The sequence below is a fragment of the Misgurnus anguillicaudatus genome, chromosome 13 (assembly GCF_027580225.2).
Source record: "Misgurnus anguillicaudatus chromosome 13, ASM2758022v2, whole genome shotgun sequence".
NCBI classification, from domain to species: domain Eukaryota; kingdom Metazoa; phylum Chordata; class Actinopteri; order Cypriniformes; family Cobitidae; genus Misgurnus; species Misgurnus anguillicaudatus.
In genome coordinates, this window is record NC_073349.2 from 20115394 (window position 1) to 20136871 (window position 21478).

General features: G+C 38.9%; 1 protein-coding gene across 1 annotated transcript in view; it reads right to left on the bottom strand.

Annotated features, from left to right (window-relative positions):
- dip2ba (disco-interacting protein 2 homolog Ba) overlaps nucleotides 1–21435 on the bottom strand; it is a 50566-nt gene extending 29131 nt beyond the window's left edge. Inside the window, exon 1 of the mRNA XM_055189290.2 lies at nucleotides 21155–21435. Within this exon, the coding sequence (XP_055045265.1) occupies nucleotides 21155–21239 (85 nt within the window). The 5' untranslated portion in view covers nucleotides 21240–21435. The remainder of the gene's footprint in view (nucleotides 1–21154) is intronic.
- Between the last annotated feature and the right edge of the window lie 43 nt (nucleotides 21436–21478).

The following is a 21478-nucleotide window of genomic DNA, read 5'->3' on the forward strand; positions in this document are numbered from 1 at the left end:
ATTTAATTTAAGTAATTATTTAAATAACAACAAAAGTTATTATCCAAACAAAAGTTTATTTTGTGCCACCATACTTGTGTAACTACTCATGTAACAGTCTTTAAATAGGGAAAACATGGAAGTGTTTGGTGGCTTCTAAATTCATTCCTGTTTGGAGCCATAGGAATGATTGGGGCAAGGCTAAATGCTAACACATTCACAACGCACTGTACAAAGATTAAGTGCACGCACTGAAAAAAGTTAGGCATGTATTAATTTATCTAAGTTGAGGTACATTGTAAAATATTGAAAACAGTGGTGTTTTCCTTTAAGAGAAATGTATAGCTGTGTCTGCGTGTCCCAGGTTTTGATGAAACCTGCTTGCACATTGTTTGCAATGCATGACGAGAAACGGACTATTTTTATGTCCAACATCACACAGCGCATTTCTGTTATTTTATTTGCCGATTAATGAAACCATTTTTTTTTTAAATAGCATTTGAAAATAAATTACGTTTTTTAAAAATGACAATCCAAAATTCCATGACCATTTTTATGCTTGGATTATGTGATTCAGTCCGCATCACGGAAATTAAAGGACCATTTATTTTAATTTTCCTGAACAATTACACCATTCCACAACTACTTTGTATTGAAAGCAGCATGTTGGCTGCATTTATGAATCACACTCACGCACATGGAGAGAGCGATGCCAGGACTGCAGCGTGTTGCTTCATGTGATGCGAGTGATGTATCATTAGTGCTCTAGTGACTATTAGGCTGTTTGTGACTATTACACAATTAGGTTGATGAGCAGACACAGACAAATGTTAACAAACATGTTAAACAGAACTGAAAGCACTTAACTCTTACTGATCGCTGAAAGCTCAAATCAAAGTGGCCAACATAATAGCCAACATGCAATGGGCAGGAAGCTTAGTTTGCAGAGCATTTCATTGACACAAAAAATGTGGTAGACGACCAGTTCACTATTCAGCGGAATGGTTTAACACAATGCTCAGTGAAACGGGTAAGATCTGCGGCGGCCAAAGGAACAAACAAATCGATAAGCACGCCGACCTTTGAGATGCGGTGGCTTGTAAAGCACACAGTTGAAAGAGCGGTGTCACCAGGTTGATCCTCTCCATCACTGCGGCGGTCACAGATGGAGATCCTGCTTGCAATATTTACACATGGAGGCTGTTCAACGACCATCTACTACTCAATAAAACCTCAACCGCTGCAGCAACAATGCAAGAGAGCGCAACAAGCTAGCATTACCTCTGTGTAATGTGTGCTATTTAAACAATGTGGGAATTTAGTCACTAATCCTTTAAATCAACGAAAAGCTGGGGGAGCTTTTCCGCAGCTTGCCTAAAACAATCAAATGTGAGGTGCGAATGGTTCACGAGTCATTTACAGTTGGATGTATCCGAAAGCAGGAACCTTCAGATTAGGATGTGTCATAGTAGGAGGAGCGCCCAATCATCAATCGTAAATCAATCATAAATCAAACAAAAATGAGTCACTCAATGGGTGTTCACGCTAATAGCGATTAACGCAGTGTCTGAATGGTATTGATTTTTACTGAAATGTGTCGATTTCAGTTGACATGAGAGACATCGACCGTTGATGATTAGCAAAGTTTAACTTTTCTACAAATATGCATGGATGCAGCATCTAAAAGTTAAGCTTATTTGATCTGCTGTCTGCCACGAATGAATGTTATAGTCACCAACTAGAAACAAACAGTGCTCTAGAGATTAAATTACGTAAATGGCACCTTAGAGACAGGACACAGGCCAACGGATCTGATCTATGTGTAGCAAAGTAATGAACCCCTGCATTAAATCCAGTGTGGTAAATCTTAAAAGGACAATTGTAAACAAACCCTTTAATTTTAAATTCAAACTAAAAAACATATCATCTGATAAGTGCCACTAAGTTTTGGTCAAGCGGGCTTCCTACTTACACCCTTTAATGCAACTTTAGGATTTTTAATTTAGTTAAAAGGATGGTTCACCCGAAAATTAAAAATGTGTCAATATTTACTCACCCTCATGTTGTTTCAACCCCCAATGTCTTTGTGCATAAATCTGCATTTGGGTTCCCAAGCACATTCTCTGCGACTGAACTGTTGTATAGGCAATTTTAGGATGCTTACTTTTAAATAATGTGGAACAACAACAGAAAAAAACTGATATACACAACAAGAAAGAAGAGGAGTAAATGTCTTCAGGACACTTAAAATATAGGACACAATATAAGTCGAGTGGAGCTATTTAACAAGCTTTAAGGGTTTAATGGTTACTACTAGAGTTGGTGACCACCTTTGTCATGGGTCCCATTGTAACCAGAAAACCCCAAACAAACGACAACCCCCAGTTCAAACAACAGGAGGGTAAGTAAATAATGTGCGTTAATTGCTAAGTGTTCATTTTTGGGTAAATAATCCCTTTAATGCAAATGTAGCTTTTTTACTAGTTGTAATATATATATATATAAGAGATGTGCATGAGTACTCGATTGCTTAAGTACTCGAACGTGGCATCGATGATCGATCACGAAAACGATGATCATGTGGGATTACTTATTTATTGTGGTTATGGCAGCATATGGATGTCGGGTTAGCGTTACAAGCGCCTGTGCTAGTAAAGACTGGGTCTGGAGATGCGTGTTTGACGTCGTGCTGAGCTATGCAGACCGGCGTATGACATAACATTACCATGCAAAATTAAAAAACAAACAGATAATTCTGCGCACCCGCCAACGGGACTAAAAAACTTAGTTGAAGTCTTGCATTTTATGCAGATAGATGCATGTTGTATAATACATTTATGTTGTATATAAGGCTTAATATTATGTAGAGTGCGTCATATAGAAAGCGTTTCGGTTTGTGCTTATTAACCCTTTAGTTTCACTTCATCACGCAGCTATTCCTGTAAGAGATTTTTGTTAAAAAACATTTAATTCATTAATAATCTAGTATGTGTTCATTGTTCTGTCATAGTTTCTTCAAAATGAAGTTTTATTTGAGTGTTTTTAATAAAAATATTTTTTTATTTTCACTGTGACGCGTATGCCCCGCCCCTTTGATTGCCCCCCCTAGTTAATCGAGTACTCGTTTTTCAGACCTATGGATTAATAGAAATGAAATGTGTGTGTGTCCCGATTCAGAATTACTCTCAGTCTAATTGTGTGCTACAGAGGCAAAAAAAGTATAAATGTCAATTTTGGTTAAAAAATTCAATGTAAGTACATTAAGCACTGGCGGTCCCAATGTTCTAAATAGTCATTACATCTATAATGATCTTTATTTGTATATGTTCTGAGATGTGTACCATCCATCCTACATCCTTAACCTACAAAGATGTGTGCATCCATATGCACGTCTCACATTTTGGTTTCGGGTTTTAAAACATGCAGAAATTTGAAAATAAAGTGCTGGACTTGCTTGATGTTAAAATAATGATTAAGATTGTTGTTAAGACATCTTACTTGCGCTGACTGACAGATCCGAAGCATGCACAGATGTGCGAGCGTGTGACCTCGATATAAAGCCACATCTGATGGGTAATATTATAATAGATCCTTGCATTACAGTAGATCTTAAAGCTGTCTGTCTTAATGTCAATTAAACAATAAAATAAATAAAAAAGTTTTTTGTTTTTTTACTTTGTGTGTGCAAAATCTATAGTTTTACCAGTGATTTTAAGGTATGGATGCAGTGATTTTGTTTTTGAACCCTACTAAATCTTTAACTGGATTTGTCTTAAAACTGACTTTGCTGACTCTGTTAAACTCCAAACACATGTAGCCCTGTCAGATTCCAACAAATCATACATCGTTTTGAAGTTTTAAATAGAGTATGTCAAAATATAAATAACTCATTTTTGAAAAAAATGCTCATCCCGATCCAATTTGCCAGCACGGGTCACATTTATATGTGAGTGCGTAGCTGAGCATTCAGTTATAATCTGTGTATATATTCATCTGTGTGTCTGTGTTCCAGTCTATTACAGACACGTCCCTATGGGTCTCCAGCCTCATTTAACCAGCTAAATCAGGACACTGCACCTCAGCAAGCTTTCTCAAAGCAGGCCATGCAAGGGTGTGGCACTGGAAGACTTTGACATCTTGTGAGCAAGAGCATGTGCGCACATACTTGTTCGTGCATGTGCGCGTACAGTCTTTTTAATGCAGATTAACGTGGACCTCGGGGGACGGCTCTGTTCTAGGACCGTGAGAGAGACAGACAAGCCTGAACTGGATCTAAACCGCTGAGGGTCAGCACGACTCTCTCGTTCTTAAAATTCACTCATAACGTCGACAAAAACATCAGCCTGTTCCCCAAACCGCAGATTCATAAGATACCAGAAAATAAACCTCTGCCACAGTTTCACATCAGTTATCCATGACGCTCTCATAATGCATTACATTCACAACCAAACGGAAATAAGCAATTATACAATGCCGCATTCATATGCTCACCATGTGTCAAGGATGATTCACACAGCACCTCTACTGGGACTATGTGCTGTTCCTCCGGGTTCGACTGGGGTCATCTAAAAGGTCAAGGTCAGATGCTAAAGGTTATAGCAAGGCCTCAGACATCTTTGTGACCCTGTAAATCCTTTTTCATTGTCATGGGAAAAGCAAAACCACAAATCCAAAAAGTTCCTATGCCCTGCAGCTAATCTCAAATACATGTAGGCAAACATACACAAAAGAGGTGAAAAGAGAAGTCGCTGCACTGCAGGTGAGTCAACAGAAACAGTGAGGGTGGGAAAAAAACTGAGCACCTACATTTCTGGTTTTCCTATGTATTATTACCTGAGGTCAAGGCAAATCATACAAAATGTATATTAATTGGTACAACCACATATATGAATAAGCCACCTCGTAAAATATGTACGAATTGCAATGAGATAGTGTTGATATATCTGATCATTGCAGGTTTTGCTCACACAAGTGACAACCCAACATTGTACAAAATGAAACCTATAGTTTCAGTAGCCTACTTCACACTTAATTTCATGTTTAAAACTCACAATTAGGTGTCACACCACATCATCTATTTAATCACCAGTACTGGTTTTGCATGGGCTCAAAAATTCACATGTAAAAACCGCAGACACATTCTGATAGTACTCGCCGAAAATTTATGTTTGAGAATTGCTTGATGAATGTACGATGAAATGTTGTGTCAAGCACCTGTATGTAGCACCTGTATGATGTGTCTGTACATGTATGTAAACTAGATCTTCTAAAAATAAAAAATGAGTAGTTAGTATCGTGACGCAATCTCGTGTCTGGAGGGCTTTGTTTCTGATACGGTGTCTGGCATGAGAGATGGTGGAGTCAACAAAGTGCAGCTGAGTCAGAGTGGTCAGATATCACAGCAATTACACAGAGACAAACCCGTCCGGTGGGGTTGAACTACAGTTGGGCAACACATTTGACACAGACCAGTTAAAGTCAAGCAATGCTCTGGATAAACCACCTGTCACTCACACGCAAAAACAAACAGATCACGGAGACGCGTACCATTTCTCTGAATAGGCAGTTGGCGATTGGTCAAAAACCAGTTATTGGAATGTGTAATAATAACTAAGAAAGTTAAATCTCAAGCAAGAAAATTTTCTTTTTTTATCTGCTTCCGCAAAAACATGCAAGCATGAAATATGTTAATTCCAAAATATACTTAAATGATCATCGTAAAGTGGATCTTGCTTAGCAAGTTAGTTGAACTGTCAGCATATTTAAAGCTTGCAATGCATCTTGTGCATTGGTCAAACATTTGTGTATACTAAGGAAGAACACATTTATGAAGAACTATGCCTGACTACTGACAATAACTCTCTAAAGTAGAGCTGCGTCGATATATTGCCCAATAATAAGGGTCCCCACACCTTAGTTAACTTCAAATTCAAGGACCTTTCAAGGACTTTCCAAGTCCAATACCCTCAAATTCAGGGACTAAATGTGGAAACACATTTCAAGTGAGAGCAAGGTTATATTGTGTTACCTTTAAAGATACATTGTTACAGTTCCCTTTCGAGGGAACTCGTGCTGCGTCACTGCGGTGACACTTTGGGGACGCCTCCACTGGTAAGTGTGTCTGAATGTGTATATCAAATTCAACCAATGGTGAGGCTTAACGACAAAGACAGGGTAACGCGGGAGCCAGGAAGTATCGCTATCTGAAATATTGCCAAAGACGGCGTTACAGGGACGCAGGAAGTATGGCAATGGAGACGCAGCGCCTCGTTCCCTTCTCATGGAACAACAGTTACATACGTAACCCGAGACATTTTTATTTGTCAAACACAACTATGCAAAAAAGCATTTTGGTATGAATCAACATTCGCATACAGAAGATAAAAGCATTTAAAGCGAACGGTTTAGCACGTATTTTTAGGATATTATCCTACACTACACAGGGAAAAATATGGATTTTTTTCCAGAAAACTTCTTGCATAAAATAGATTCAAGCACTTTCAATGACCTGTATCTATGTATGTATATTTTCAAAACTTCCTAGGGCCTTGAACTTTTCCCCCCAATATTCACAAACTTCAAGGATTTCAAGGACCCGTGGGAACCGTGAATAATCGATAAACAATATTTCCCTTGACGGCCATGACCGATATGACAATCATAAGAGCCCATGATATTGCAATGAATGATCTCTGTGTATAGGAAATGTAAATAAACATTACTTGTTTAATGTTCATTATTATTATTATAAATTTTATGAATAAATAACATTATCAGTATCGGTGGAAAAAATAATATTGGTGTATATTTACTCTAAAACTTATTACTAAGGACTATAGTAGGGCCCTATAATTTCCGCGATCACGGAATCGCGGAATTGGCTAATTAACACGGAATCTAGTATAAACGCGGAATTTCGCAGAATTTTACATATTTTGAATAAAATTATGTTTTTGTGTGGGAGACGAACGTATGTCTGGGGGAAATGCAGACCGGGGGAAGTAAATCTGGGCGACACGCCCCCTCCCGTCGTTTCAGACCTCCTCCAAAACACTGAAACCATGGCGAAGCGGCTCTCCACGACTCAGCTTCGTCAGCGAAAAAATTAAGAAATTCGACGCTAAGCACTTAGTTCCGAGCAGGTCTCACATGACTTTTATGTGACCGGAGAACTGTTAGTTTGGAAGTTTAGTCAACACTCTGTTCACGGTGAGCGCAAAGATACATGCACTCTCTCATCCATGTCTGTCTCACTGTACCTCTCTCATGTGCACGCGCTCATGCATCTGTCCGAAGTGCGAACACAAATCCTCATGTATTTGTAAAAGTAAAATAAAAGTAAAGGGTAAAAAATATAATTGCCAAAAATTAAAACGGATAAAACGGAATTTGCAAAAATTAAAACGGAGAAAACGGAATTTGGGAAAAAAAAACGGAATTTGGGAAAAAATAAAACGGATTTTATAGGGCCCTACTATAGTACCTTTGTAGGTTCAATGTTTAACTCTCCAAAGTTAGCAAATAGTAAAGTCGCAATGAATTTCACTTTCTATAACACATTAAGGTTATGATGTTTCTCCTTCTTAAAAAAACCTCCAACCTCCGAAACCACAAAAACAGAAAGTAAAATGTTGTGCAGAAACATGCGCTCTTACAACATGATTGTGTACTGCCAAATATAAATGCAGAACATTCACGAAAACACAATCCTATCCAACTGAAATGGGAATAGACTGGACTTCAGGCTTCAAACCAACAGTTTCCCAGGAGAGTAAAGCATTACTGTTCTGTGAAATGTTTGTGTGGAAAACTGACATCATGGAGGCCAACCCTATAAGAAAATAGCTGATTAAACATGACCAAGAGGGGAAAGCCCTGCTTTCAGGATATGTTTACTCAGTCATACAGACAGTAAAAGCACACTGATACAAGCAAAGGTTGGCTGATCATTATATCAAAAAGAAGGCACGAGATTGGTTCAGCTGCCAAGCTGTGACGCATCTCGGTCACCATCCAACATGTTGGAAACATGGAGCGAATCCCTGAGCAACAGGGTGTGTCTGCTGGGAGAGAACGGAGTGGAAGAGAGATATGTTGCGAAAGAGGTGCACGCTGGATTCTCATTCATTTCTTGCCTTCAACCCACGTTTACTTTAAGGCGGAATTCAAGGATGAGTCATTTAAGACGGAAACCTGGATAGCAGATTACCAAATGAGCAATGGGACAGGCTGTGATACACGCATTAAGCTAACAGGAAATGACAGAGCAAAGGTAAACAAGTGACTGGCCCACCATTTTTCGAATTTAATCAAATTTAATGCCAAGTTTATACAAAATGATTGATCGCATCAAAAATGTCAAGTGCCAAAATATCTCAACCACTGACAGAATCAGGGCACAAGCACAACCACACCCCTAAATATCACCGGCTTTTGTTCTTCTGTCCTCTAGGTAAATTGAACTTAAGTAACGTTCGCTCACATACATACACGCCTTTATTTTTCACCACTGCGTAGGTGCGAGGTAGGGAATCCCCGCACCTTGAGTATATTGACATAATCCAACTTGTGCTGCCTTGGAGATGTCAAGTGAGAAAGTTGATTCGGAGATGGAGCAAGTTTTTGATTTAGGTCAGAAAGACGTACATTCACTGAAATAACATTTGCTGATAAATCAAGGACAAAAAGACAAGGAGCCTGTATTAAGAATAGTAATAGGAACCATTTTTCTCTTGAGAAGTGATAACATCTTTCAAGTCCTTCTGTAGCTCATGAGGTCACATTTGAATTTAAAATAAGCCCATGTATAGCTGCAGTTAAAATGCAGTGGCGACACCCTCCACCAACAATCGAGCATGCAGGGGACGCACTCACACTATCCAAACAAAACCACACCAAAGAGCGCTCGACCCGCCAAAGCCTTGTTCATTTGACTAGGGTGATCGGGTGCAGTTTGGTTAATCACGCCCTAGCCCGTTTGAACAGTTTGTAATCGTGTCCCAAACGACTCAAAATAAAAGCCACAAACTTCACATAACGACGAGAGCACTTTACTTCTTGTTTTCTTCAAAACAATTCCATACTAATGGCGAAAGCAGGCTCGGGCACGGATCAATAAAAGTACAGTGTGGGTGCAAGCCTGTGAGGTTCAAGGCAACCGTGCCTAATGCGAGTGGCCTTCAATGTTATTCAGCGGTCCTGAGTCCAACACAATGAGACACAAAGTGAGGAAAAGAGGAAAATCTGGGATAAAGTATTAGAGCTAAACTTTGAAATAAGTATTTTTATCGGTGCAGACTGTTCCTTAAATCTGTTCTTCTTTGTTTGTAGTATAAAATCAGTTTGAGAAGACAGAGAAGACAAGACACAAAAAGGGAACTTAAATGTTAAGACTCACACTTGACTGGGTCAGATAAACAGCACTCGGTGATTAATACTGGGTCATACTTACACTCCCTCTTGCAAATCTACACCCAATCCAGAACCCTGCGGTCAACAAATAAACGACACCTTGAGGTAACTTTACTAAAGAGTACAAAATCACTCTTCTACTTGTTTGCCTTTACAATTCCATAATCTTCCAAACTCTGTCCGGTCAGCCGCATCCCCCACAATATCTTTTCCGTGAATACTTGACATATATATATATATATAATACAACATACTCTTTCAAAATATATATAGATACAGTCTCCCCAGTAATTTTCTATTATAATACAATTTTATTATATTACATATTATTACCTCCCTGATGCCGCCATCACACTAGACTTTGAGCATGCGAATATTTGTCGGACATTACTGCAAATATGGGTGGGGAGCGGTTCGTCAACATAAGATCTTTGCCTTCATTCATTTGTGCTCAGAAAAGAGAATGTACGTACCAATGTACCAGTTTTCTACTGGTCCCATATCTCCAGGTCATACAAATTCACAGGTCAGAGTTCACCAGACTTTGGTCCGCAGCGAACTACTAAATATCATTGCAGGAGTTTGCATATCCGGTCTGACAAATTTGCATGCATATGAATGGAAGGTAGTGCTGGGCGATAATTCGATAACGATAATTTTACCGATATAAACTTTTTCGATAAAACGATAAGGACAGTTCGATAAGTGATCGATAATGTTTACGCACTGTGCGTAATGCTGCGCAAGCACTTCCGGATGCGGCACGCGCTCTTGGTTTACAATCAGAGTGTCATTTAGACTTGAAGGAGTGGAGGATGAGGCAAGTTATTCATTTATCAGTAGAGCCCTATGATTTTCGCGATGTGGATAACGCGGACGGAATCCAAATGCGCGGAAACAGTTTCTTGTGTGTAATGTTGCACGCGCAAACAGGGTTTGTCAAACACAGCAGAAACAATAGGCACAGACACAGTATACTGTACATTCTTTCAGCGTCCGCCTTGCACACGCACACATCCGCACAGCTTTAAAAGTATATTTACAGGACCTTCACAAATTCAGGTAACTGAGGAAAAACAGCAGATCCACCACTGCAGTGAATAAACTGTATGCGTATGTGCGCTCCCACAGCAACGTGACGCTCTTGACATCCATTTATCAGTGTGTATAGCTCGTATATGTATAACACACGTGTGATCACTGAACTAAGTTTTCTTTTTTGTTTAAGTGAACATAAACAGCTGGATGTTACTCAGTATATTGAGACTTGTCTTAAAGTGACAGTAGCCTGCTGCTTTCTGTGTCAGAAATGTGTTGATTTCATAACAAATATATTCACATTTAATACAGATTCCTGAACATTAAAACAAGATTTTTGTATTTGTTTTTGTCATGTTCTGACTAAAAAGTAGTTTAAAACCATTATTAACTGTCTGGTTTTTACAATTTTTATTCAGGAGCAAAAATCTGCCTTTAAATTTGACAGGAATAAAGATTTGTTATTTATCATGATAATTATCGATATCGACTGATATGGAAAACATTTTCTCGATAATTGTTTTTGTCATATCGCCCAGCCCTAATGGAAGGCAATGAAACAAAAAGTCTTGTGTGACCATCACCCCTAAGACGAATTGCTTTGCTGTATCGCTCGCTCAATTTTGTAATCCGCTTTGGATAACAGCATTTACCAAATGCCTAAATGTCAACTTAATTATGCTATACAACAACAAGCATGTCTATTCCATCAATGGCCTTGTCAATGAATAATAGACAATTTCTGTATAAAAAATTCTTAAGCAAATATTCTGTAAAATAAAAAGTTAATCAATCGGACAATAAAACAGGCAGAAATTAAAAGACGTGCATTAAAAAAAGCACCATAACAACCATCCGGAACACCCTAGCAACAGGCTAAAAACCACCAACAACAACCTAGCATGCCAGCATCAGGCAAGCAATTTACATTTATTTAATTTGCTAAACAGTTAAACAGTATTATTAAATTTGTATATATGCACAATTATATAAAGGTCACGTTCTTTCTGATCCCATTTTTTAAACCCTAGTTAGTGTATAATGTTGCTACAATAGCATAAATAATACCTGTAAAATGATAAAGCTCAACGTTCACTGCCAGGTGATATATTTTCTTTAACAGAATTCGCCTTTCAAAGCCTACAACGAACGTCCGGTTTGGACTACAGCCCTCTACTTCCTGCTCATTTTGGCCATGTTGCACGTGCCCGCTCTCGGTGTGAAGCGCATCCGCCCTATTTTCCGAGATGCACTTGACAACCTTTTTTGCAGCGTGTATTTTTTTTTACAATTTAGTTAAGGCGGAAGGGTTTCCCAGCTTAGGCGGGCCACCCGAACTGCAAAGTGCTGTAGGAAACCCTTGAAATGACAGCAACAATCGCGACAATTGAAATTAGGGATGCTCCGATCGATCGGCCGATAATGCTTGTTATGTTTCTCAATGAAATACGGCGAAATGCCGCTACATCCAAAAGCCAGGGGGCGCTCTCGTGCAGAAACTCAAAATGCGCTGTAGACGAAAAACAATACACACGCAGCTGTGATGACACGCAGCTCCATGAAATGGCTGAAGGATATATTTAAATTGCTGTTCTTCAAACCTTTTCAGGTATTTTCATGATATTAAAGAATATGTTTGATAATTATGTTTGACGAGTGTTGCTTTTTCAAATGCATGTTATAAACCACTCAAACTAACAGTGATTTTAGATCGATAAGGACTTACTGATCAAAAGCCATAGTACATGAAATAGCTGTAATGAGATCGGCTGTCCGATTCAGAATAGTGATCGGCCACGTATTATTAGTGGAGATCGGCATTGATCGGAGCATCCCTAATTGAAATGACACAAACAATCATGACTAGCTAAAATGTTAATGACATTAATTTGTTAACATGTAAATGTTATGGCTAAATATCGCCTCTCTAAAATAACTACCGAGGTCATGTTGACTTATTGTGCGATAAGTCGATAAAGTCATTATCGCAACCGGCCTTAAGCGAACTTTTGACCTTCCGACTAAAACATGAATTTGTGAATGTGATGTTGTGTAAACGTGCCCTTACATTATATTTTTTACAAACAAGCCAAGAACTTCCACAAGTCAGCTCCACAAATAACAGAAACGGAAGGAAAACAAACCCACAGCCCAGACCCTCCTCTACACCTATATCATGACAGCCAGGTAAAGTGATCAGTCATTTACAGTAAAACATACAGCCGAAAAGCCTACTCGACTGAAACCTGATGTCAGTGATTGTGACGTGGGACTTCTGAAGGGAGCTGTCAGCACTTGCAACCCCACAATCCAAAGTCTTCAGGAGCAACGGCAGCCAAACCACCACTACAGTTCGCGTGTGAGGCATCAAGAACCTAAAAACTCAGGTTAATCAGGGGCTGTCAAAACTGAGATCAGGAACAGTTCCCCTATAAATGTAAATTCTGTCATCATCGCTTACTCACCCTCATTGCCTTTCCAAGGAACTTGAATAGGGACCAATTTTCTTCAAAAGGAACATTATGAAAGCTTAAACGTAATCCATATATGTGGATTTGTAAATTCCAATTCTTCAGAAAGGATACTATCACTTTTCCATGACGATTAAGCTGAAATTTAAGCCATTATTTACTCTCAAATCAGATCACTGATCAAAAGAAAGACTGTCAATCAAGTTTGGAATAACATGAGGGTGAGTAAATAATGAACGTTTTCATTGTCCTTTAATGGACGGTTCGCTACATTTTTGTGATTTGAAAGTGCATTATCTTAGGGTGAGCGCCAGAGCACAATCCCACCAGACGTCTGTGCATATCAAGCAAACACAACAGGACAAATGCAGTGGAAACAAGTTCTCACTATCCGAGTGTGTGAGAAACATTTTTCCCTGGAGGGCAACACAGACTAGAGGGATACAAAAACAGGAGTGTCTCTGGTGCTTTGAATAAAAGTTGTAAACAGGGCTGAGGTTTAAAAAACAGCAGCAGAACAAACTGTGGACAGAATCAAACATCTACGGCAATTTAGATAAAAAAGCTGAAAATGTTTGTTTGTGCAATAGATTTCAACATGGTGAAAACAAATTGAGTACTGACAATGCATTTTTAAGGAAGTCGCGTCACTGCCCCACCATGTTTGCAAAGCCTTTAGGTCTTGATAAAGCTTTGGTACAGACTAGAGTACTACTCTTATTGGCAGCCAATATATATTTCGGTGGCAAAAGAGGAAGCTTTGAGTTGGGAATATGGTGTTCTTGTAGCTCACAAGTGTTAGCTTGCACAATGGTTGTGGGTTCAATTCCCATACAACACACATAGGGTTAAATATACAACTTCAATGCACTGTATGTCTTTTAAGTGTGTATGAACACATAGAAGTTTTTTTACAGAAAACGATACAAAAGAATGGGAACAGAATCAAGAACTGTCTTAAGTCGGATTCGAAAGCACTTCGCTTAGATGAATATCATAGCTGCAGTTCATAGGCAGTATCATAGCTTAACTTGTCAGAGCATGTGTGCCAACTCGAAGGTCCCGGTTATGAATAATGTCAGATCAAATGAACAAGGAAAATCTTGTTTTCCATGATATGATAATGCTCCATTAAAGACACCACATCCTGTTCACAGAATGCACATTGTGTTGGGAGTTATGACTGTTCCCTTGGCAGCGCATGGCTCCACAATACTAACTTTCACTTATGGAGAAGTGTGAAAGCTTCTTTCCCTATACACACCCCAGCCAATAATAGCAGGTACAAGCAAGGCCTCATGGTATTTCATGAAGGCATGTTAATTATTCAAACTCACCACCCTGCAAGACCACAGCAATGCAATATATTAACTATTCACAACAGGACGGCTTGGACCTTATACAAAACACGCTGACGGAGCAGACCCAGAACCAGAAGAACAGGCCCTGGGCTTTTGTTTGAGGAAAAGGGAATCTGATCATGTCCCATCTGTCTCAATGTTCTGTATAAATACGATGCTCTTTTCGAATCACTTTGTGTTTAATTCCCATGAGTTCTTTTCTGCAGAGTGTTTGTGTGCAACTTTGCAAACCTTGGTTGCACTCACAGTCACTATGAATTTCATTGCGTTACACAACAAAATATCAAACCCTTTGATTGCGAGGCAACTGAAACTATTCGGCTGAACAGCAAAAATGCTTTTTTGCTATTTTCAACTAAATAGTTTCAGCGAAAAGACTGAGGTGATTTTACATTAATGTTTACGATTATGCAATCAAATAGCAACCAGCATTGAGTCAGAGGTGCACATGCTTTATAAATGCAAAAGCTTGTCAGTGTGCAAGCATTTCAAAGTGTCCAAAAAATATGCTTTTCTTGCCGAATAGTTTTGGTTGAACATTCGGTGCATCTCATTCCCTACCAAGTCACTCTTTTATACAAATGACTGTCGTAGACTGTAAAAACTATGGACGTAGTGTCCGTAACGTCACCGATAGGTTTGTGAAGACCTTTTTTGAAGCCAATAGTAGGCGGTTCCTGCCAGCGCCATCTTGGCCGCACGTCACAGTGAATCACTCGCGGATTACTGAAAATGGGTAAAGAGTTGGGACGTGGGTGAAGCTGAGTTGGCTGGTTGCTAAAACCACGCCCGCCTAGCTCGACTGTAGTGACTGCAGCGGCAGATCACCACGTCACTCAAGTGGCCACGCCCTTATTTATGCAGAACTTTACGGCTTAATATAATTTAAACGGATGAGTTACAAAACAATTCATCCCTGTCACAGTTGTTATGAAGGGCAAATTTGGCTATATTGACCAAAAACACCATTTACACCAGGCTGTTAATATATTATTTCCTGCTGTAAAGCCATTTTAACATGGAGGTCTTTGAGAATTGATTCCCTTTTGGAGCCAGCCTCTAGCGGCCCGTCGATGAATTGCAGTTTAAACACTTCCATATTGGTTCATCAGTGAGGTCGGCAGGTTCCACCTATAGCAGTCCCAGACCGTTTATATTACACACTGCAATAAAGGTAATTTTAGAAAATCCATTTAAGGGGCACATTAAAAAACCTTAACCTAATTTGTTTACTAGCCTATGACAAACCTAACCTCCAGTAAATGTATAACAAAAGGTCCTTTCGAAAAAAGAGGAACTATGATAGTATACTCATGTGGTCCAAGGAATATCTGTACGCAAGTAGACTTAGTCACACGGTGATGTTTACAAGATACTGTCAGAACATCTCAGGGTGAATCTCTTAAATATCTGAGTCATACAGTATCTCACTCCAAAGACAACAGAAAAAAATAAAACAATTTAAGTAAATGCATTTTTGCATTGACACTTTTTTTTTTAAAAATGTCTGTACAAAATTTATGCAAAGTCTTATTACCATAATACAAAAAACCTCTTTAATACAGTAAATAATATGAAGAGCTCAAATGCAAGTGTGTCTGGCATGATTTCTTATTTATTATCAGACTCTTAATGGATTTTGCACAAAATCTGGTAATTCTGAATGGCCTGGGCACGGGATTAAATAAATTTAACACTAAATATTTTATGAATGTATAGTATGATATAGCATTCGCTTACAATTATTATTATTAAAAAGGTTTTTGCTCTTCATATCATCCCTTAATATAAAGTCAGCATTGAAGACAGTTCAACACTAGGGGTGGCACGGTTCACAAAATCCCTCGGTTCGGTTAGTATCACGGTTTTATGGTCACGGTTCTCGGTTCAGTACGGTTCTTGTTGTTATTTTTTCTTTTAATTTTAACACTCCAGAAATGTATTATCTTATTAATGTATTAATTATCCATAATTTAGGATACAGCTTAAAAAAAGTTATATCATGTAATCATGAACAAACTGAATTTGACTTTAAGCACATTATTGGGACCATCTCTGAGGAAAGCCAGGTGAGATTTTGATACAGCAAGAGGGAAGACATTGATTATTTCAACATGCTTTTCGTTTATTTGGCAAAAAAGAGAATGTGTATTGCCATCTACATGAACTTATGTGCCTTTTTTAGCACACAAAGATAACTTGCATTTATCAAAATGCCAACTTCAGTGTAGCTCTTAGATTTATCACTGAGAGGCTGATAAAATACTGCGGAGAGTATATGGACGAGAGAGAAACATAACGTTTACACCTGTAATATTTAAATCCGTCTCTTTTGTCCACTTTTGACCACTACTTTTGACCACGCGCAACTTTCACATGCTAGCAAAATGAAACTACGCGGAAATCAGCCGCTTTCGTTTTATCAATGAAAGGCTAAAAATAGCGCTGAATACAAAAAGACGTAAAATGTGTTCAGTACCTCAGATTAGATAAATGGGTGGGTCTCCTGTGGCTGTTCGAACACATTCAACCTGTAGACTGCAGTTCTATCTATTGTTTTATTTCCGCTGTCATCATAGGTAACATGAAATAAAAAATGTTTCCACACACCAAACTTATACGACTCTGGTGCATCCTCCAATTCCGGGCAGACTTCCTTTTCTCTCCCACTTGCCATTTCTACACGTAACATAACCTGCAGTACTTATACTCCAAACCAGTCACCACTTCTTTCGCGCGAAAGGGAAACACGCAATCTGAGGTCACATACAGGGCATGACGCTACATTGCGCATGCCATGAACCGTCGAACGGTGCGACACACACGCGCTCCGAACCGAGACAAGCGAACCGAACGGTTCGTTTTTTTTTCATGAACCGTGCCACCCCTATTCAACACTGACATCAAGAGACAAATCAAGATGTTATTAAGAGAATGAAGACCTATGCCTAGTGTACATGTTACTTTCTTTCTTCTAAACTTCATTGACATGATCATAATCTTGCTGTGTGTGTGTGTGTGTGTGTGTGTGTGTGTGTGTGTGTGTGTGTGTGTGTGTGTGTGTGTGTGTGTGTGTGTGTGTGTGTGTGTGTGTGTGTGTGTGTGTGTGAAAGAGAGAGAGAGAGAGAGAGAGAGAGAGAGAGAGAGAGAGAGAGACCACAAATAAACAGGGTTCAGTCCATATTCGACCACTTTGTGTCTTAGACAGGATGCAACTGGCAATAACATGCCTAATTCATCAGTAAACTATACAGCCAAACACCAGTCGCAATCAATACTTACAGATTACATACCTTAACTCTGCATCACAGCCACCCAAAGGAGGCATTAAGTATGACTGAAGTTATTTAAGTAAACTGCCATTGTGGCTGTTAAGAATGCACTATTTGTGCAAAAAGGCTTTTTTCTTTGCTAGTGTAGAACAATAAACTATTTAGAAGTGATTACGGCGCTAAGGTTCTTCTGACCGACGTCACAGAGAGCTTGAAGTTTTTTTTATTGTTCTGCTTTCCAATGTTCAGATGGTTAAACAAAGAGTGGCACACATTCAAAACCAGATTAAGGTTGCACTAGACTTCCTGAAACACCTTTACATGACTCACGGATGAAAGCAATGGTCTGACTGCACAGGTGTTACAAGCAAGATTTGCAATTACAGAATAACTTCAATACAAAGATTAATATGGTGTAATTTTAGATGGAAAGCATAGAATATCATTACCGTTATTCTTGAAAAACGTTTGCTTAGGAGATACGGTTTAAGCACACACAACACACACACAAGGAAGTCTCCTAGCACAAAGCTGCTCATTTGGTGACACAAAGGTTTTAGTTGACACACTTGAATGCCAGTTAAGATCTAAACCGCTAGTTAAGTCATCCGCTAGTTAAGTCATGACGTAAGGAATACTGTTTCCAGGTCCAAGCCTCCACTCCCACTCATTTGAATAGAAGATATTTTGATCATATATGGTAAGCACACAGTCGACAGTAACCATTAACTTCTATAATATTTGTTTTTCCTACTATGAAAGTTTATGGGTACCAACGACTGTGTGGTTACCATAATTAATCAAAATATCTTATTTTGTGTTCAACAGAATAATGAAACCTGTACAGGTTTTAAACAACATGAGGGTGAGTAAATGATGACATAATTTTCATTTCATTGCACAGTAGTACAATGCAGTTGACTAACTGTTAACAAAATGATTGCATTACTTAATATATTAATAAAATGGTATCGCCAGGCCTCTGTGGATTCCCCCACAAAAGACACAAATTTCTAGCCTCTATGTTTATCTCAAGGTCGATATGTGCCCTTGTGGTAAGCACACATGGGTCAAAAGGACAAAAACAAGACATGGCATATTTTGATGCATATATATATATATATAAGAAATTTCTTTCCTTTTTTAGGACATTTCAGGATTTAGGACACCAATAGGATCCCAGAGGCATTATGATTTTCCCTCTTCTGCCGATAAAATGAGTTAGGGATGGTTTTGCCTTTCTGATTACGGTAAGCCAGTTGTAAATGCATTTATGGGCTTAGGGTATAGATAACACTAATATACGTACAGTAATATTTGACAGAAAAAACACTACCCCCGTGAATGCATGCACTTATCTCAAAATAGCTACAACGCAGACCTTCCTGTTTGACACACATATAGTTACACACCTCAACTTGATAAATGAAGCAAATGAAAGTGCTTTAGCTAAATAAGGTAACTTTTTTACTGGACAATGGTGACCTATCAAATCATCTCTACAGGAACTAGTACCAGAGAAAAAGAGAAATGCAGAAGAGCACACAGGGAAGGGAGTGTGTCACGATCATGGGGAGGTGGCGGTCCGGGGAGCCGACAACCCGAATTGACAGCTGCTCCTATGAGAAGAGGTGGGTGAGGGGTCCTCCTGGCATGGTCCTCCAAATGACCAAACACTCCAGCTCACTCACCTGCCCATAGGACAGTAAAACGCTTCCACTAAACACATAGTCGCAAGATCTTTCATGTTATTGTCACACACTCCCAAGAGTCACAGGCCTCTAGACTAGAGCACATGCAAATCAGTGCTTTAAAGGAGCAGTATATCGAAAAAATGTAAATTATAATACATTAACTTCAATTTCTCTTGATGTCATTCCAAACCTGTTTTATGTGAAATCTTTATGCAGCTTTTTCCATACAACTACACCACATCTCTCAAACACAATGCATGTACTATGAAAAAGCTGTGTAACAATTCTTAAAAAAATCCCAATAGGAATAAAAGCATAAAGATGGTTTGGAAACTGGATAAAACATTCTCCTGAATTGTTATGTCTCTCTCTATGGACTGACTGTACTACAAAATCTAGCGCAACAGTCATTACTAGACATCCATAATTTATGGCATATCATCATACTGTCATAAAATCATGAGTTATTCAGGTTTCGACTGTTTTTCTTGATAAGGAGCCTAAAGCGGTACGGAGCCATGAACAATCTGTTTATGACCGTAGCCCACACATTGAATGCTTTCAGTTGTGTCACACTATTACAAAAGTTAAAAAGCCAACACACGCACTGCGCATAGCACTGAATGAATGAGTAGACATGTGACACAACAGTGAGAAGATGCTTGAAGATGACCAACACCATTCCTGATGACGTCATGTTAAATAAACCATTTTGCAAGATGTAAACAATACTGGTCCAGAAGCACTTTCTGTTGTTTTTAAGATTTTCGTTCACATTTATTTTACATTTTTATTCAGTTCTACATTTTCTGTTGCTTGTATGTTGTTGTAATATTAATTAATATTAATATGTTGTTCAGTGTTAAACTAAAACAGGAAGTGCTTCTGTACCAGTGTTGTTTATATAACTACTGAATCTTGTATATAGACTGAAATGACTCATGAAAACCAGAGTGAAACATTTTATATAATAAAGTTTCAAGTAAGCATAACAATCTCTATTGAACAATAAGAGGTTTTACTATAATAAATGTATAGCAATCATGTTTTTGTAGTATTAGCATAATTTTACAACAAATATTATGGTTAAACTATAGTTCCTGTATTGGGACAATGGTAATGATATTGTTATTGTAGTAAGTTACCATAGTTAATTTTTGCAAGTGTGCCATCGTTGTTTTTCGTATTATAGACTTACTAAGTTAGCTCAATGTAAATATCTGCTGCCCAAACCTTGACAAAGTCTACGATACGAAACAAAGGAAACCCGAAAATCTTACGATACATAAAGACTCAAAATGGCATTTAAATCACATTCAATACCCCCTTACTCACTGTCTGTGTGCTATTGTGTCTAGCAGAACTGTCAAGGGATCTTTTTTCTCTGATGTCTTGATCGCTCAATACCAATAACCGAACAATGGTCAGAATCTCTTGAGGTAATAACTCGTTTTATTTGCACCATCGTTGCTCTTTCAGTTTACACTAACATTCTAGGGTTTCCTTTCTGAAATGTAACAGACTATAATAGGTTTTTAAGAGGGGGAAAAAAATCATAATTTCGGAGTCGGACCCACTTCCAAACACTGACTGTGTTCAAAACCTAGTACGTTAAGCTGCCAACCCAGACGGCATGTCTGGGCATCGCATCCGCCGTAGAAATTTTTTAACAGCATTACGGAAAGTACGACTTCATTTTTGGGCATCATGGGCGTCTCGTTCGATTTGAACGTGTGGTCTAGGTAGGCAGCTCACTAGATTTTGAGACAATGTCTGTGACTTCAAAGCCTTTTAGAGAAGCCTCTGTACATTCAACAAGAGTAGACAACCGTCTACCAGACCTCGTACGTGTGTATTAAAGCGCCACAATGTCGTGGAATTGAAGTAAACGGCTCAAATTTGGGTAATAACTCCATCTCTTTTCTTACCTTCAGACAGTTCCAGCTCCAACTCCGCCAAATGGTTTCGAACCTCTTTTGGTAGAACCGCGAAATCCACTCCGCGGTCAGCCATTGTGATAAAAACACGCTGAAGTTGTCTCAAGTGGGATGAAATGCGTTTCGAAAGCCGAAAATCGTCTCGTCAAGACTGAAGACATGAATTAAAAGGTGAGTAACGATCCATCCGGACGACTACTCCTTCCGCCATGCTGTGAAAACTCACCAACGGCACTGCGCGATCACGTGATCCCGTTCACCTCCTGTGTGTGATCAATGACACCCCCAAACACACGCACACACCTCACCGCGAGA